Raw genomic sequence first — 18,591 nt, 5'->3', positions numbered from 1 at the left:
CATATTTAACTCTATGTTCATTAAGTATTACTGAAACACCATCATCCTGACAATGGCATGACTGCTAGGAGCTGACCTAGATCCATGAGCAAAGAAATAAACAGCCTAGTTCAGAAAAATCGTCTGGTTAACTTTTCGCAAGGGGGAAAAAAAAAAGCTAACTTTGTCCCTGGCACAAGACCTAAAAAATCTGGGTCACTAATTTCAGACATTCCCTAACCAAAGCAGCCTTCCTTTGAAATATTAATATGATATTTTTAAATTAATGAGGTGTTTTTTTAAAGGCAGTTCCAGCTAATGTTTAACTCACGCTGCGCCACAGGTACGATTTCCTCCCACACTGTAATGGGAAAGACTGCCTGTTCTGTGTGTGGAGGTGCAGGTCAGCTACATCGTTCCATTATGATGACATTTTCTTGGACTGTACTTTGCTGCCTATGTAAGAGCTACAGACTCGAACCCGCCACGTTGGAAGTGCCCCGACACGTCCATGTACAGCAGACAGCACAGGGCTGCCGGGTGAAGGGTGTGGCGTGCAGTGATGTCGTTAGGACTAGGAACGTGGCTGCAAGCTCACTCAAGCTGAGCACCTGCCCCACACCCTGCGATGATGAGCGCGGGGACGAGCCACGAGCCGCCACCCCAGAGCGAGGAGCAGCATGGCGGCCCGTGGGGGAGAGGGGGGAGAGACGGGGGCCGTACCTTAGTGCACAGGGCCTCGGCGTCCGCGCGGCGCCCCGCCTGCTTCAGCCCCGACACGGCCTGCTGCAGACACCAGCTCTCCAGGCCCCGGGGCACGGCCTGCGCGGCCGGCACTGAGAACACAACAAGAGCACCGTCAGACCGGGGCCACGCGGAGAGCCACCTGCTCCACACACAGCGAGCTCGAGCCCAGCCACGGCCAGCCTCAAAGACACCGGAAAATCAGCCAAATCCGCAGCAGGGATGTGCACGAATCGTGGACACTAATTCCTTAATGTCACTGGCCAGTAGCCCCAGGTATTGATCCACAGTAGCTGAAAATAACAGTCTATTACTTATAAATAATAACTGTGAAGAACCACACACACTGTGAATGTTTCAGTACGTCAGGGCGACAAGCAAGAGGAAGACGCATCCGCACACAGACAAAGCCTCCCTAGACTTGAATAAAAACCTGTTTCTAATTTAATAGAGATAGAGTCCTAGCCTGACAGAAGAGTCCCGGGTCAGATAGCATACACACCTTTTTCAGACACCAGCGTCAGGAGCGCCCCCTCCAGGCCGGTCCGGCTAGGGGCAGTGCTTCGGAGACAGCTGGCGACGTTCTCCATGTGACACGCGGCCAGCAGAGCAGCCCAGACAGCCGGGTCATCTGTCAGGGACACACCGGCCACACTCAGGCTCGTTCACCTCTACAACTGTACTGCACATTCCTGAGGAGCCTTTCATTGACGAAATAATAATGCCTGTCCCGTGAAAGGCATGGCCAAAGATCTAGAAGACTATGCTGTGCTAATAATGTATATTTAAGAAGCTGGTCAACATTAAAAGCTACTTCGATTACAAAAGCAGCTCCATAGTAAAACAGAAAAGACTCATCATGGTCCCAAAACACAGTTAACGGACCCAAAAAGAAAAGCCCAGCTTCTCAACTCCAGAGCATGACGGCCGAGAACCGTTCAGGTGTTTGAGTGACCCGCGATGTCTAACTCACAGGGTGAATGAAGGGATATTAATATTGTCTGCTTTCACATCTTTCAGCAGAGAAGGGGCCTGAGTCGTGTGTCGCAGGTGTACCTGGGCACAGCAGGGCTGCCCTCTGGATGGTCTTCAGCGCGTTCCTGCTGGGGTCTTCTCCCGAGTGCCTGCCAGAAGCCAGCTGGTTCACGCCACTGTACAACAGCGCCCTCTGTGGGGGGGGGGTGGGACAAACGGCACTCAGCGAAGACACCGAGAAGCCCATGTGCCTTCAACATGCCTGCTGGGCCACAACACTGCAACATCAAGCTGCTATGGTAGGACTGGGCCGAGGAATCTCTCCGCACGGCGACATAGTGCTTTGTGGCCTGATCTGGCAGAGTGTGAGGAACAACCGCACGTGTGGGTCCCGGGCAGAGCACTGAGAGAGCTCCTGGGGCAGTGAAATGCTCAAATCAACAGCCCACAGCATCAGCACCTGTAGCACCCTGCGGCTGGAAAACCCCCAGTGCAGAGAACAACTCTCAGGGGTGGACCTTGATGGGGAGGTAGGAAGGCCTCTCTCCAGCAGCGCTGCTCAGCTGCGGCCGGGCAGCTGGTGCCTCGTCGATTAACCGGCAGGAAAGAGGAGCGCCGAGCATCAGCTCCCCAGACAGCAGCCGTGTTCTGGGTGCTTCTGGGTGGGACCCAGGTAGAAAGTTGCCGAGGGTTTCTTCTTTTGAAATGGGCTTTGGAGTCAGAATCTCCCGAGCTCGGCTCTCTCTGCGTTGATCGGCCACCAGATGGAGCAAAGGTGTGATGTGACAATGACATGACTACAACAGCACTACAGCACTGGAACATCGCCTGCTCCGGACAAGAGCCCAGAGGCCAGACTGTGCACCAGAGCAGACCTGTTGTTACCGCTAGGGCCGAGCCAGGACTGGCTGAAGAAAGGGCCGCAGGCCAGCCTACCTTCCCCTGGGTCATGCTGAAATGGCAGGCCACTCCTCCAGCCGCCGCCCCTCCCTGCAACACACAGCAGGCACATCACGCCTCTCGCAGGAGCAGGACACCATCCGCAGGGTGGCCGAACTGCCAGCGGGCGCCCGCGGGACCAACCACTGGGAAGATCTCAGAGCAAAACCTTTATCTCTCGACGTTGATGTAATGAAAACTCCTGAACTGCTTTTTTATTTACCCACCGCCAATCAGAAAATGCAGAATTTTACATTTTAAACTGCATGTTTTGATTTTAACAAACTGCACCGGAGAAGGTATCGGAATCTCTCTGTACATCTCCCAAGGAGAATTTCTTGTGAAACAATAAAACCGCTCACATACTAAGAATCACATGCTGTGCGTCGGCAGACGTACCTTGGCATTCCTGGGGTTGTACTGAGGAACCAGCCTGGACAGCAGTGCCCACAGGGCGGCGTCTCCGGGGTTACTGGCACAGGGAACAGAACACAGCTCAGGGCTCCGCACGCCGCGCTCGCGTTCGAGAGCCGGACCGCGGGCTTCACCGCACTTCAGCACAATCGCTGGACTCTCACTCACAGAAGCGGCTTTACAGCCCCTCTCCTTCACCGGACACTGCTGATCGGTCTGAACACATCTTCTTTGAACTTGTAAGAAGACATTTCTAAGAACACCATCAAAAAGCCAATCACCCGCCACCAGAACAGTGGAGAAGAAACAGGGAGGTTTCTTCAGAGCCACAGAAATACGAAGGTGTGAAAACAAGCCACTGTGATACAACAGGAGGAAGACGTTCTCTTTTAAAGGGAGTGCCCAGGTTAAACATGCAGTGTAATGAAAATCACGGCCTGATCCGAATTCTAAACAAACATATCTAAACATGTTTTGATTCCAACATTTCTTCCCAAATGTTCTAGAATCGCCTTCTTTTGATTTATTTTTAGGCTGCCCTAGAGACCTACGGACCTCAGCTTCAACGATGCTAAAACAACCAAACTGGACGGTGCTCTTTCTCCAACAGGGGGGTGTGTTACTGCCGTCTTCCTGTGCAGAGACCTACACTGGCCCTGTGAATGGTGTGAATGGCCTCTTTCTGTAAACCTAGATTTACAGAAGGACTAGAATGGCCTTGTGCCGAGATTCTCCAGATCAGAGAAGCGCTAGATTGAAATCCTTAAAGACTTGAGATAAAACACTTGCTGGGTGTGTGCGCTTGCCCTGCTGCCCCGGCTACGCCGAGCGGCGCCCCCTACCTGTGGACGGCCCTCGCTGCTTGCCTCTGCACGCCCGCGCTGTTCCCCTGCAGGGCGAGGAGGGCGCAGGTGAGCAGGCCGCGCTCCTGCACGGCCTCTGCCGGGCCGGCGTGCTTCAGGAGCTCGCCCAGGGCCGCAGTGGCAAGCGTGGCGTCGCGGCTGACCAGGCCGAGGGCGCAGAGCGAGAGCAGGCTCTCTGTGCAGGGCTCCTTCAGCACGGAGCTGGAACACACGGTTTGCACAGGGATGGCTCAGGGCTCACGTCTCTTCCACATGGCCCATGGAAGCGAATGGAGACCTACTGCATGCACACACGCATGTCCAAAGCAGGTGACTTAAGATTATAAGTACACGTATCATGTCATGAAATATTCAGCGTTTATAGACACGTTTATACAGTTTGAAGCACAGATAACTATGGAAAAACCTGGTTTCAAGCAGGTGTACTCAAGCGTTTGACTGGTACTGTACAGAAGTAGCAGAAACGGTCATGAAGTTCAATCCCGGTCCTGCAAGGCCAGTGTGTCCACAGGTTTTCATTCCCACGTAGCTTCAAATCAACCCAATCCAAACCTTCCTGTCTATCGACTTCTCCCAGAGAGAGCTAGGAAGCCCGGAAACAGACTGACCGGCTCACCAGGAACCGGACGGCACACTGCAATACCTAATGTGTCCACTGGATGGCACTGCAGCTCCTCCAGATAAAAACTCGAGCAATTTTCCACACTGTTCTTACCTTTGTGAGATATTTACGAAAAAAAAAGCATACACCACATGGATAAAGTTATCTAAGTTCTCAATCTTATTCAGATATTTACATTTAAGGGTGGTGTACAGAAAAAAAAGAATACTAAAAAAAGACACAAAAGGGAGCTTCTGTTTGAGGCTACATTGCAACCTCCCGTAGAAAGTATGACAGACAGCAGCTGCAGACAATTCAAAGCCACTGCCGGTTTTTTGCTGGTTCAGTTGGATATCATTACTTGCGTTGTTTTAAACAACGTTATCGGGTATCTGAACAGGCCTACTTCTGCTGCGCGCGGGCCGCTCACTCACCACTTGAAGAGCAGGGTCTTGGCGCTGTCCTGGTTGCCCAGCCGGTGCTGCAGCAGGGCCAGGGCTGTCAGGATGTAGGCCTTCTCCTTCTCAGTGCCCGCCGCCGACAGCGCTCTCTCGTAGGCTGGCGGACAGAGAGACAGAGGCGTCTCAACACACACAGCCTGGCACCTCCAGTCACTCCCCGTCACCCATTTCTCATGCCTGCACTGTTATTCCTGTCCCCTCTGGCTGCTTACCTGCGGCTGGAAAAGCCCGCTTCCTGATCAAATGGAACCCCCTCCGAATTTCTAGCTGCGTGCTGCTTGGAAACAGGTAACTGTTTTTTTGCCCTTCCCTGGAGTTCGGAATAACTACACTCTGCTTGTTTCATAAAAATGAATGTCCTGTCTCGAGATACAAACATTTTTAAATGACTAAATACCAAAAATGCAGAAACAACAAACAAACACCTGGGAGGATAAACGATGTGTGTTAAACAGCTGCTGTGAGCCAGGTGACCCAGCACAGTGCCCCTTTCCCAAGTGAAAAGGGTTCAGACAGACTTCTCTCACAAGACGCACTTAAAGGCAAGCAGCTTCAGTAGCCTAACGTGTTGAAAGACAATAAAATACCTCCTCAATCGCTTCTTTGGGTAACTGGTGAAACTCTGCAAGTCAGAATCTGAAATGTTGAGACTAACAATGGCTGCAGCACTACATTTTGTTTGTGAGCCCCTGTTTTTGAATAGTTCTGTGAATTTTTTTGTATATTCCATCAACCTGGAGGACAGGCTGCTACCTGGCAGTAAGAAGACAAATAGTCAGAAGACAGAGCAATGAAAAAGAAAACCAGATCAATAACACACCACCAGAGGGCAGTGTTAACAAACACAGGTTCCAGGCAGAAGAGCAGGAAACAGCCTGAGAGATAAGGAAAGATCACTTTATTGGCCATATACAATTTCTTGTATTAGGAATTTGTCTTTTCACAGACCCCATCTTGCTCTCCATGAGACACACAGACAAGGAGAGAAGCTGGGGGTCAGAGCGCAGGGTCTGCCATTTATATGGCGCCCCTGGAGCAGCTGGGGTGAAGGGCCTTGCTCAGGGGCCCAATGGAGTAGGATTCCTCTGCCGGCCGCGGGATACGAACCGGCAACCTTCCAGCCACAGGCGCAGATCCTGAGCCACAGAGCCACCGCACTACCCTGGCGGTCTAACAAACTTAATAAAGTTGTGAAGATTCAGTTTCACTCACTCTGCAGACTCCTGCACCAGTTGGGTAGAACTTAGGACAGGAGGCACGTCCTTGTGCAAAGTGTGGTAGGAGCCTGGAACAAGCTACCAGCCATGTTGTTGAAGTCCTGTCTTTCACTACGAACTACCCAACAGACTGGAGGGGACGAACGTCCTCCTGAAACATCTCCTGCGTCCTGGTCGTGTGGCCTTACCTCGGACGCTCTCCTGCAGGAGGCCACTCCTGAAGCAGGCCAGCGCCAGCCCGGCGATGTCCTGCAGCTCGGTCAGCGGCGTGGACTCGTAGGCCTCCATAGCCCGGCGGTACTGACCCGTGGTGCTGTGGCAGACGTTTGCGGTGTTAGAAAAGGGTCGCTTTCATGTTCCGAGATGAGTCACATTTGAAAACAAAAAGGCTTTTAGGACCACAGCAGGGGCGCTTGTCTGAAACAACCGGTACACTTTTACAAAGACCACGCTGGCCGTCAGCGACAAACATTACTCTAAAACTGGCAGAAACACAGAGCCAGTGCCTTTTCATTTCACATGAACAGCTGCTGCTAAAAGCTTAAATCACAGACGCACATTTATGCGAGTCTCGTATTTTCAACACTAAAAAATAATCAGTATTAACTCATGGTCTTAACTCTTGACGATGACAAAATCAAAACTCATTTACAGAGCGAGAAATTCACAGCTGGAGCAGAATACTCAGCATGATTCACAAATAAGCTTTCCGCAGGTTTCACACTGCTGAGGGGACAGTACGAGCAAAACCCCCGATCACTGTCAACTGCAAACCAGCATGAAGACAGGAAATGTCTCTCACAAGAATGTGTTGTCCTTGTTTTGACTTCTTGTGCAGATACTGTAATTACTACACGTTACATGCAGCACATTTCTGTATTTTTCTCCCCCAAGGAACACTGAAATTTTCAGTCTCTACTTTCTGGTTATCAACCCATCTGAAAATAATATCAGTATCTGCTCAGCGCTGTGGGCTCTGCACCCTGCTGCGCACCAGGGAGGCTAGAGAAACTGCAGCCACACAGCTGGATTGAGGCTGCTGCTGCTGTGACTCATCGCTGACGACCATCAGCCCTGCCTCTTACAGCGTGTGAAGCCTCATACAGAAAGAAGCCGCTTGATAACTTCAGAACATCCAAGTCATCCAGTCTGATGTCAAACACGTCTCTCACAGGGAGTGCTGGAGACTCTATAGGCTCTGCTGTGCAGCTGTCACTTAGCTTTGAAACACAACACTAACAGTGAAGCAGGGGGCCGCCCTCCTCCACACAGCCAGGAGAACAACGTTACCAGAGGCTCCTGCCCAGGTTCCTGTGAGCAAAGCTCAACTCTTCTGTCTGCGCTGAGGACTGCAGCAGCTCCACAGCCCTACAAAACACAGGGTTTACATTTTTACACAAGGTCCACAACTCCCGACTGCGTTTTCCACATGCCAGCTTGCAGTGACGAACCCTGTGACCGCACACGGGAAAGGACGAGGCCAAGCAGACTCCGCCCCGCCCACCTTCGGGCCACTGGCCTCTTAACACATCACACAGGCTGCTCCACCCACTACCGGAGGAGCAGCTCTGATTGGAGGAGGGACGTGTCCCTCACCAACAGCGCAGCAAGCCTGCAATCGCCTGGGAGGCCACAGGGGGCGCTGAGTCATTGAGAGCCAAGCGGACCCTGGCCGACGACAGAGCCGGGCTCGAACCCGCAATCATAGAGGTTGAAAGTGGACCTTTTTCGTAGGAAAAACACCTTCTTCAAAAGCAGTTCAGACCTTATTACCAAGTGTGGCTGCAATACATCTTTGTGCACATTCAGCCTGAACGCAGGAAGATCAACAGCTGAATTGCAGCAGGACACCACAGCTGTGTTCATTCCCTGAGCACCCCCCTTATAAACAACGCCCCTTATTTTCATCCCCTGAGCACCCCACTTTAAAAACAACCCCCCTTATTTTCATCCCCTGACCCCTCTCATAAATAAACACCCCCTTTTTTCCCCCCATCTTTGACTAGAACTCATTTGGAACTGAAAGCAATACATGAGAAATCGCAGAAAATCGGAAACCTATCAGTGCTGGTACTTCTGTGTGTCAAAGGTCGCCAGCTCAGGGAGCTGAAGGGAACGCTGTGAATGTTACAAGGGGAACTCCAGCCACGGTCTGTGACTGCGCTGCTTTCCTGGGCCGGAGCAAAGAGGAGCAGTGGGCTCACCTCTGGTACGCCTGGGCGGCCTGCTGCTTGAGCTGCAGATGCTCATTCAGATATCCCAGCATGGTGAAGGCAGCTGCGTCTGTCTGCACCCGCTCTGTAGAGCAGGAGGAGGTGAAAACACACGTTAAACAAATACATGCAACACCTCTCAACACCTTCCTTCTTGCTTAACCCTGCCACCTGCCGTTAAAGTCACTTCTGTCCTCTCACTCTTAATTCTGCTCAGTTAACTGCATGCAGTTGCACATTCCCTTTGTTCATTATATCACCACGTGTCCTGAGAAAAATGAAAACATTTTTAATCATTACATTTTATATAAAAAGGCAATGCGAGATCACCACAGTTAAAAAGTATTGCTCTCCTCTGTTTAGCTTGCTCCGTGTCTTCAGGCTGAATTTATTTTTGAAATATCGCTCCAGTCTTTGAAGAGTGAGGAGAGAGGTGAGGCCCTGTGGCTCTGCTGCAGACAGAGGAGGGCGTGATCTCCCAGCGGTGCAGGGCCCCACAAAGACGCTTTCGGCGATGGAACATATTTCTCAGTCAAAACTTACAAACCTTAAGATACTGAAAGCACCACTTGGCAGGATTTTGCACATTTATTAAAGTTTAAAAAAAATATGAACTACATAACATCCTCCTCCTCCTCGAAAGCCTCAAAGCCCTCTAGAAACAGAGGGTTGTAAAGAAGCCTAAGTGCATCACAGATTGTGTGTCACCCCCTCCGCTGTGAATTCAAACTCCCATCTGGGAGATGCCTCAGTGTCCCCAGGTGTAACAGCAACAGACTGAGGAAATCGGTCATCCCTCTGAGATCTCACTCTCAAACCATTCAAAATAACTCTCTTATCTCCTGAAGCACTTGTGTGCTGTGTGAGGATTGTCTGTTTTTGTTCTGCTGGACTCTGCAGTAAAACAAAACTTCCTCCCGGGGATAATAAAGACTCAACTGCATCGGATTGAAAAGTTCCAACCCCAATACCCATCTTGAACTGAAATACTACATGCTACCAGCAGGGGGCAGAATGAGACAGCGTTACAGAGGGGATAACTTCCACAAGAGACAATGATTTTATAAAAAGCAGGATTTTCTGCTTTAGACAAGCAATTTTTTTATATTACTTTAATAAAAGAGAATAAAATATCACAAATACCACAAATTAAAAGGTACTTTTACTTAGAATGGCAGGTTTTCATTCTCCACACATCTCTTCAATTGGTGCAACGCTTGTCTATATTCATCGCTCTTGAGCCTACGTGCTAAAATAACAAATAAGACTTGAAATTCTGAAGTGGAAGCAGTACTGACCCGTGTATTTGCACAGCGCGAGCTGAGCTGCAGAAATGGCGTTCATCTGCACGATGTTGTAGCGGTACAGTTCGGACCTCCTGTTGGTTTTGTCCAGCAGCGTGGAGCACACCCAGTGTGCGTACCCTTTCACCCCTTCGGTCTGCACCCAGAGGAGGGAAAGGAAACGAGACAGAATGATGAGCCACAAAGGACCGCATTCACACAGAAAAATGTCTCTTTGATCGAAACAGTGGCATTTAGATCGATAACAATGCTGTTTTTTTCCTCTAACAACGTAATTGTCAAATTGCAATGATTATAAGATTAAAACAACATCCTGTTTGGCTCTGCTGATGTAACAGCAGCTCTCTTTTGTGTCTGTACGCACTCACCTGTTTCCCACTTTAAGATGTGCATCTGGTCACTCGCGGCAGAGCCTGTGCGTACTGCAGAAGGCTTTTTACAACTCAATCCTTAACTCGACAAGTGGGAACAAATTCTCACTTGGAATGATGGCTTGGAAAGTCCTCGCTTCCTGAGCGAGACACAACACTCCTAGGATTCGAACCCACGACCCTCCGACAGCGGCTGTCTGTGGGGAGCAGTGGGGTTCTCAAGAGACTGGGGATCCCCAGCCATGCTGGGGCTGCATAGAAGGGAGCCCCGCTACGTGCAGAGCTGCTCTTTGGTGAAGGAAGATTGGTGTGATTTGAAGGGGTCTGGTCACAAAGTGACAGAAAACAAAATTCTGTCGGCCTGCTTTCACCATTAAAAGGTAGGCGACACCTAACAAACACCTACACCCCTAAAACGCAAACTCAACTCAAGCGCAGCTGGACGGTTATGAATGGGAAGAAACGATGCAGGAGAACGGTCTGGGAATTTATGTTGACTCACTATTTTCTACAGCCAGACAGTGTGCAGAAGCAAAAACAAAAGACCGACAACACTTGGATGTGCTGTTCAGGGTGCAGAATGTAATGCAAGCCCAGGAGGAGACGTTAATTATCCCATCATTAATTAAACCTCACTTGCAATACTGTGTTCTGTGTGTCCCACCATACAGACACAGCTGCTTTGGAAGGTAGGAGAAAGGAGAGCAAGCAGACTGATTCCTGGCCTTCCTGGAGAGGACGAACGAACACCTGAACATGTTCCTGTGCGACCTCTTCTGTTCCTGACAGGTCCTGTCCGGATCAGCTTAGGGAACACGTTGAAGACCAGGAGCAACATGAAGTCCCAGTTACTCAAGCTCAACTGCACTCATTCAGGATAGATGTCGGGAGACACGGCTTCACACAGAAGATTGTGGGAGTCTGGAGTCCAATCTCAGGTCATGAGATTGAGGCTGAAATTGTAGGGTTCCTCAAAACATGGGGTTCCCCAACCATACCCTAGAGAGCTGCAGGCTTTTATTCCAGCTCATCTCTTAAGAATCTGCTTGGACTAATTACGGGCTTGACTGAAGCAGTTTATATAACTCTATACTGTATATAATCTGGTTTAAGGACACCCCTCGGAATACAGCCCTCTAGGGCTCAACTAGGAAACCCCTCCTGGAAGAAAAGGTTCTTAACAGCAGGGTTTCTCCAGTCCTGTGTGTCTACGGGTTGTCAATAGAGCTGGGCTTTCATAAATCAAACCAGATGGCTGTTGCCTTAATCACACAGCTACTCAGATTGTGGCGATTTAAAGACAACTGGAAAACCTGCAGACATACCAGCCATCTTGAACCAGGAAAGGGGGCCCCTGTCTTACAGGATTAATGCGCAAGATGCAGGCCTCCCCTCAGTCACCCACAATAGTGATACTCAACTCTGAGCACTGGGACATGCCCCATGTTAACCACATCCCATTCTCCCATGATATCACCCTGCATTTTTGCTGCTGTCCCATCTTTCCTGTCCCACTTTACTGCTTCTTTCTAGCCTTCCTGACACAGCAGCGGTTTCCAGTCCTGGTGCTGGAGGCTGGTGTGTCTCCAGCTCGGCTCCTAATGAGCTCCAACAGCTCGTTACTGGCTTAATGGGACCAGTTGAGCAGCCTCTCCGAGCTCTTCCTGCGGGCCTCATGCTTGAAGCACGACAGGACACCCTTGTGATAGAGGCGTAAAACACATTTAACATGAACTTCCTGTTCTTGTTACACTGTATACAAAATCACACACCTCTAAGGACAACAGTGCCACCTGTATGTTTACTCTGATGCTACAGTCAGCAAACCTGAACTCAGAAGAAGGTTCCTTTGCTGTCACGAGCATTACTGAAGGACCACGAAGGGCACTGTGAGTCTTGTGACTGCCGCCCTGCTGGTGTGGCATGAACGCAGAGCAGGTCCTGTCTGCTCCCTCACTTACATGGGTGCTGAGCTCCGTTGTGTGCCGGAAGAGATCCATGGTTTCATAGCTCCCGACGGTCTCTGCAATGAGGGCCTGGGGGAGACGACAGAAGCACAAGGGTGCTGTAAACACAGCGGTCGCTGCCATGTACAGGAGTATGTGCTTCTACCTACTGTACCTACCAAAATAAGCCGGCAGGTCATATGTGGTATTACTCGTACTGTAGGTATTAGGAAATTAAAGACATTAGACAAAGCACTGTAAATTTAAGAAGTACTTTAAAAGGTGGCCAACCAATATACCGTTCATACAGTATGTACATACAGTGGCTCTGTGGCTCAGGATCTGCGCCTGTGGCCTGAAGGTTGCCGGTTTGTATCCTGCGGCCGGCAGAGGAGTCCTACTCTGTTGGGCCCCTGAGCAAGGCCCTTAACCCCAGCTGCTCCAGGGGTGCTGTACAATGACTGACCCTGCACTCTGATCCCAAGCTTCTCTCCCTGTCTGTGTCTCATGGAGAGCAAGCTGGGGTATGTGAAAAAAGACAAATTCCTAATACAAGAAATTGAATATGGCCAATAAAGTGATCTTATACCGTAAAAACAACTGCTATTATTGCTTGTGCAGTGCATTGGGCTCCTCATTTTCATGGCCTGAGAGTCTCTCACGGCACTGGCAGGGTTTTGAAGCGTATGCCCTTGGTTCGAGAAGCCCTGCTGCCCCATACCTGTCCAATCCAGCAGCTGACATACAGGGGCTCCAGAGACTGGGCGACCTTGAAGGCTTCGTGAGCGAGCTGGGAAGAAGAAGGCAGATATCACAGGCTTGTCACCTGCCTCCGTTCTGATCGTTCTTTAAGTCATAATTGAGCTATCTTTTCTCTTCATTCACCCTGGCAGCGCAAGAAGTAACTTTAAGGGATGAATTCCAATCAATTACGTTCTCCCTGCTTGTCTATTACAGGACACAAATCAAAGCTATGAAAGCAGAGCTGTATCAACAGGCCTCAATTCAGGGCAGCATAATGGCATTACATAACCAGACCAAGTCAATAGTACTGTAGACACTGAATAGGAACTGTAACTGAGGGAAAGCTCAGTTCTACTGGTCCGAGCGTTCATCCATCTTCTGACTGCTTTACCCAGTTCAGGGTCGGGGGGGGGGAGCCGGAGCCTATCCCAGCAGGCAACGGACACAAGGCAGGGTACACTCTGGATGGGACGCCAGTCCATCACAGGGCGCACACACTCACACCAGGGCCAGTCTTCCCAGGAGCCAATAAATCTTAAAACATGTCTCTAGAATGTAGGAGTAAACTGCAGCACCCAGAGGAAACCCACAGAAGCAAACTAATAAAACGTATTCCTCAGAGACAGAGTTCCTTGTCATTACGCTTTGCTGACAGAGCAATTATCAAAGACAACTAAGTTCTGAAATCTGTGCGTATGAAAGGCATAGAAACAGAGCTGAGCCTAACGTTGGTCAGACTCAGTATCTCATAAACACTCACCACTTTCCTGAACCTGATCTGAACACTTGAATGCCAACCAGCACCCACTAACAGGTGGGATGAGTCACGCCTGCTCATTGGTAAGACATTTCATTGGGCCCTGAGGACTCACTACACTGCAGTTTGACTAGGTTTCTCTTATCCATTCAAAACCCACCATGTGGCATCCCATTGTCTTCTTTAATCTGTTCCTCTCATTATTCAAAACATCAAAGTATCTTTATTCACTACTGTGACGCTGATGTGCACTTAACTAAACTGTTTGGCCCTTCATTCGGACAAATCCTGACATCTACAGGAAAAGCAATAACCAAATGAAATGCATGCATAGCAAAGCACATGGCTTTCCAGGCCCCATTCCACTCCAACGGAGCTCCAACGTGCCCATAACTGCTCGGACAGCAGGCTTGGGTGAAGCCTGCACAAGACACAGTATGTTTCTTTCACCCTTGCCCAGAATGTACTCGGACTTTACAGCCAGAAAGAGACAGAAGAACAGACACATCCCTATTAAAAGGGTCATCCTGAAATCAAAAGGAAAGCCACAACACTGAACCATCTGCAGTGTTATATATGTAGAGTTTAGTTACCGCAGTTTGTGGCTAGTCCAGTCTACATTTGCACATGTAGTTCAAGCAGGGAGCTGCGTCAGCATGCGCAGGCTGAAAAGGAACGAGTAAGGGTATTTTCCGTGCTGAAAAGAGAAGGAAAGAAACGCATTTCGGCTGTGGAGCCTTCTTCAGATGTACGCCTTCTTCCACACCTGAAGAAGGCTCCACAGCCGAAACATTGCGTTTCTTTTCAGCAGGGAATAAACCTTTACTTGTTCCTATATTTGCACACGTATGTGTAATTCATTTAAGTGTAGCTTACAGACACAGTCTTTAGAAGCTGGTAACAGTAACGCTCACGGAAGATTCCCTGATGTTTGGATAACATATTAGACAGGTAGACACTGTAGTATTAACACTTACACATTTTCAACACAATGCAGTCCTTATAAACCAAAGTGCAGAGAAAAGTGTAATAGAGGAAGAGACCTCTGGCAGTGAACACATTTTGACCGGCGTAGGTCTTGGTTTACTGGTGACACTGGCGTCGGTGTCAAAACTTAAACTATTTAGAGGGAAAGTGGAGAACAAAGCACAGCTAACTTCAAGCCCTGCAGCCTCTCCCTGGAGTCAACAGATGTACCTCGATGTTTTCTTTCTTCAGATACAGAACCCCGAGGTTGGTCCAAGCCACTACGTTCTGGATAAAGGAAGAATGAATTATCGTTACATAGGGACAGGACGCCCAGGATCTCTATGAAAGGCAGCATCGCCCTGCTCTACAGACTGAAAATCCTCTTACGTTGGCCTCCACGTTCACAGACTTAATAAAGCAGTGCTGGGCGAGGGCCAAGTTCTCAATACCTAGAAGAGGAAAACAGGAGGAAAGGTACATTAGCATATTTACCAGGCAGCTAATTAAAAGCATTTGTACAAGCGGGGGCAGCAGCTGAAACGAAGACGTCTTTCAAGTATAAGTGTATTATTTGTCTAAGATGATGGTGCTTCTCATTCGGTTGTTACCGTGACCTTCAGCAATGCCACGCTGCTGTCGAAGGACAGCAGCGCCATGGCAACCAGCGGCCCGTGTAATCGGCACGAGAGCGAGGAGGAAGTGCCGCTGGCTCCAAGGAACGAGGGAGACGGACATTGGGGCCTGACGGTGTGACGAGAGAAACATCGCGTGCGGGTTGTGTGTGTTCATTCTGGGAGAAATGCAAACGGAAAAAAACCTGAAACAACTTCGGCACACCCGGTGTTCTTCAAAAGCGGGGGTCGGCGGGGTCGCTGGCGAGAGTCTTCCGCCATGCCAGAAGGCGGGGGGCGCGACCTGGAGCGCAGGGCCCGGCAGAACCTGCCGTTCCCCCACGCACCACGCAGGGTCCAGGCGGAGGGGCACCGACGGCGGGGTCACAACACTCTCGCCCCCCTCACACCAGGCCGCACGTAGGGAAGCGATACAACGAGCCCCAGGGAAGGATGAACTGTGTCCCCCACCACTGACATGACCGCTATGGAATATCACAGGCGAACAGCCGGTGATGAACAGAGCCCATTCAGCTGAATAGACCCAGTCAAACAAAACCCAGGGCTTTGTGTGCTTGTAATCCAGTGCGTTCTCCACTGTAACAAGGTAATAATGACCATTAAACAATCATCCTATTAAACTATGCAGCCGTTTAGCTCATCGTGCCATTACTGCAACACCAAACACCCAAAGGAGCATGAGAACGCATAGACATCTTTAACCCCTACAGCCCTGTCAGTACGCAAAGTCAAAGAGGTGTTTTTAATTTACTGGACAGTTTTTATTTTCCATTAAAAAAAACAACAACTACTGCATGATCAGTTTTTCCTCAGGCAGAAACATGTACAGTAATAAACATCAACTAAGAGGACACCCACGGGAACTGCCTTCCAATCAAACCATTCAAAAACAAGGACACACTTTCAATGCGCTTCCTTCAGAGAAGCTTAATGCTGTAAAAAGTTCACTTCACGTTCTACTTTTATCATATTCCCAAATTAAAACACTACCGCCCATACTACTAAAAACTGCACTGTTGACTGATCCTGCGGCAAAGCACTACACATCACAAAAGAACCCAAACAGTCCAGCAAAAGCTCACTTCACAGAGCTGCGTCAGGGTCAAGAGGATCATTCCTCTGAAAAGCAGAAAGCACACACAGTCCTGGCTGCTGAGCTGACCCGATCGCGGCACGGCCCGCGTCAGAAACACTGGATCACAGCTCTGGTGGAACAGCCTCACTGATGCCACCAAGCAGCCCTGTTTGAGCAAGGCTACAGAGCCGAAGGAGAAATACAAAAAGGGTTCTGGACAATTTCAAAGCCAACAGGAAGTCCGAGTCCAGACCGAGTGAAGTTTACCCTCAAGGGACCTCTAAGAAAAAGAGCAGGAAGATAACGAACAGGGCTCACCTTTCTTTTAATGCTAATTAAAAATGTCCGTAGCTCCTGTAAAGAAAGCAAGGTGGTGTTTCGCCACCAACAAATCGACTGTTTCAGAAATCCTGGAATCAGTTGGCAGATTTTACTGGGTACACTTAATGGCAGACCCTAGCAGTTTGTAGTGCATTGCTATTTTATTTTTTTCAGTTTTGTTTTTCAAAGGATTTTTTTGTTCTCCATTTATCCAACACAAAAACACTGAAGAATGTCTCCTGTACTCCTCCACCTTACTGCTAGCTTCTCTTAAGTGACTCATAATGAACATAATGCACTGTTCCATTAGACTTTGAAGTGCCTTTTAAGTAGGACTGTAATAAGATAGAATGTACCAATATTGTTTTGAATACACAGTGGGCTTTCATTCAGGACTCTGTGTGAGTGTTTATGTGGAGCATACGCAAAATGAAATTGTCCATGGAAAAAAAAAAGACAGATTAGTCTGAAGGTTCTCGGAAGAACGGCAATGCTGAAACACGTTTGTTATCAAAAGTAGATCCACTAAGTACAAAGCCGTATTTCTGTGCAGAGCACATCTGAAAAGGATGCTTGCTTACATCTGAGTGGGGACTATACAGAACATGCATTTAATAGATGAATGCAAAGGTCTGGCTGATCATATCAAGCAAAATAATAAGATGTTGCATTACTGGCTTGTTTCAGTGAAACAAGTGTGTTTACAAACGATTTCAAACTGATTAAACAGAATTCTAACAGTGTTCCGGACCCAATTCTGCAAAAGCCCACCGGAAAGATGCCACGATCTTTGATAACACTTTTCCGATGAGGCAGTGAAAGGCTCACAAATGAGCTGACACTATGCAGAGTGCAGGCGTTTCCTTCTGATCTCCACCAGCTCTCACTTCTTCAGTGCAAGTGGTAGATCTGAACCGAATGCCTTTGAATTCTACAGTTCACATACCTTTGCTCATGACAACCACTCCAAGCACATTCCAGTACAGGTGATTCTTGCTGTCCAGCATCACTGCTTTTTTAATGCACTGAGGAAAAAAAACAAAGTTATTACAGTAGGGTCTTCCCAAGGACTGGGTGCAGAGAACTGCTTCATAATGTACCACAGTATAGGCATAAATGCATGTTTAAAAATGTAGTAGAAATGTATGTTTAAAAGACATAAGCAGCCCTCATTTCTATGATAATTAAGTACTAAGTATTGGCTTTAAGTTAATTTAAATACCACTGATCAACAAAAAGAAACAATAGTAAATCACAAAATTATAGGAATCATTTAAAATAAACAACATGAACCCCTTCTTTACATCCCTCCTGCACTTCCTCTCTCTGCCCCTGTGATGATCATGCTCCACTGCACGATGAACAGGCAGTAACCCTGTCCTTCCCCACACGGCTGACGGAGCCTGCAGCGTCCGTGACAGCACAGACACAAGAGCAGGCTGAGGTGCAGGCAGAGGCTAACTCCCTTGCTAGATTCCTCTCATGTTCCTCCTCTGTTGCACCACTAATCCGAAAGCTGTGGATAAGAACCTTCAGCTGGTTTCATCCCATTCTGCTCTTCTTTCATTCAAAAACTGCTAATGTCAGCCAGACCGAATCACGAATAAGGACATTTGAGAATGTCCACGAGCGAACTTGCGGATTTCAAGACTCTACTGGACTACTTTCACCTCTACTACCAACTATATCACTGGGGCTATTTTACTGTATAAAATACCTTCTCCTGAGAGGTGCTTGACTAAAACCAAAACTGTAGGGATCCTTGTGACTCAAGTTTGAAAGGTGTACTTTGGGACAAACACCAGGACAAAGCATGTCTGCAGAAACAGCATTTAGACAGATACTGTACAACAACCCTGTCCTGTACACTGATTAGGCAGCGTTTGTCACTGTGATTGTTTGAGAAAAATAATATCTTGCACAGAGTGACATTTAATATTCTGAGCCTACTTTTTCAGCTAAATCATACATCAATTAACAATAATTATAAAAATAAAAATACATCAATTAATAGAACAGCAATCAATCAATAGAAAAGCAAAGCAATCAATCGCAACAAGAAAACC

The 18,591-nt window shown here is 48.6% G+C and overlaps 1 protein-coding gene across 1 annotated transcript in view; it reads right to left on the bottom strand.

Moving 5' to 3' along the window:
- The window catches only part of skic3 (SKI3 subunit of superkiller complex), a 58,168-nt gene that overhangs the window by 4,330 nt on the left and 35,247 nt on the right, over window positions 1-18,591 (bottom strand). Inside the window, exons 21-36 of the mRNA XM_088911096.1 lie at window positions 17,472-17,550; window positions 14,885-14,946; window positions 14,726-14,782; window positions 12,749-12,817; window positions 12,043-12,117; window positions 9,705-9,846; window positions 8,398-8,491; window positions 7,484-7,561; window positions 6,382-6,506; window positions 4,950-5,073; window positions 3,894-4,115; window positions 3,037-3,109; window positions 2,635-2,688; window positions 1,780-1,891; window positions 1,226-1,354; window positions 703-815 (exon numbers count right to left, since the gene is read on the bottom strand). Of these exons, the coding sequence (XP_088767222.1) occupies window positions 703-815; window positions 1,226-1,354; window positions 1,780-1,891; window positions 2,635-2,688; window positions 3,037-3,109; window positions 3,894-4,115; window positions 4,950-5,073; window positions 6,382-6,506; window positions 7,484-7,561; window positions 8,398-8,491; window positions 9,705-9,846; window positions 12,043-12,117; window positions 12,749-12,817; window positions 14,726-14,782; window positions 14,885-14,946; window positions 17,472-17,550 (1,608 nt within the window). The remainder of the gene's footprint in view (window positions 1-702; window positions 816-1,225; window positions 1,355-1,779; window positions 1,892-2,634; window positions 2,689-3,036; window positions 3,110-3,893; window positions 4,116-4,949; window positions 5,074-6,381; window positions 6,507-7,483; window positions 7,562-8,397; window positions 8,492-9,704; window positions 9,847-12,042; window positions 12,118-12,748; window positions 12,818-14,725; window positions 14,783-14,884; window positions 14,947-17,471; window positions 17,551-18,591) is intronic.

The sequence above is a fragment of the Atractosteus spatula genome, chromosome 3 (assembly GCF_055471065.1).
Source record: "Atractosteus spatula isolate fAtrSpa1 chromosome 3, fAtrSpa1.hap1, whole genome shotgun sequence".
Taxonomy (NCBI): Eukaryota; Metazoa; Chordata; class Actinopteri; order Semionotiformes; family Lepisosteidae; genus Atractosteus; species Atractosteus spatula.
This window is presented reverse-complemented; position numbering and strand designations above follow the sequence as displayed.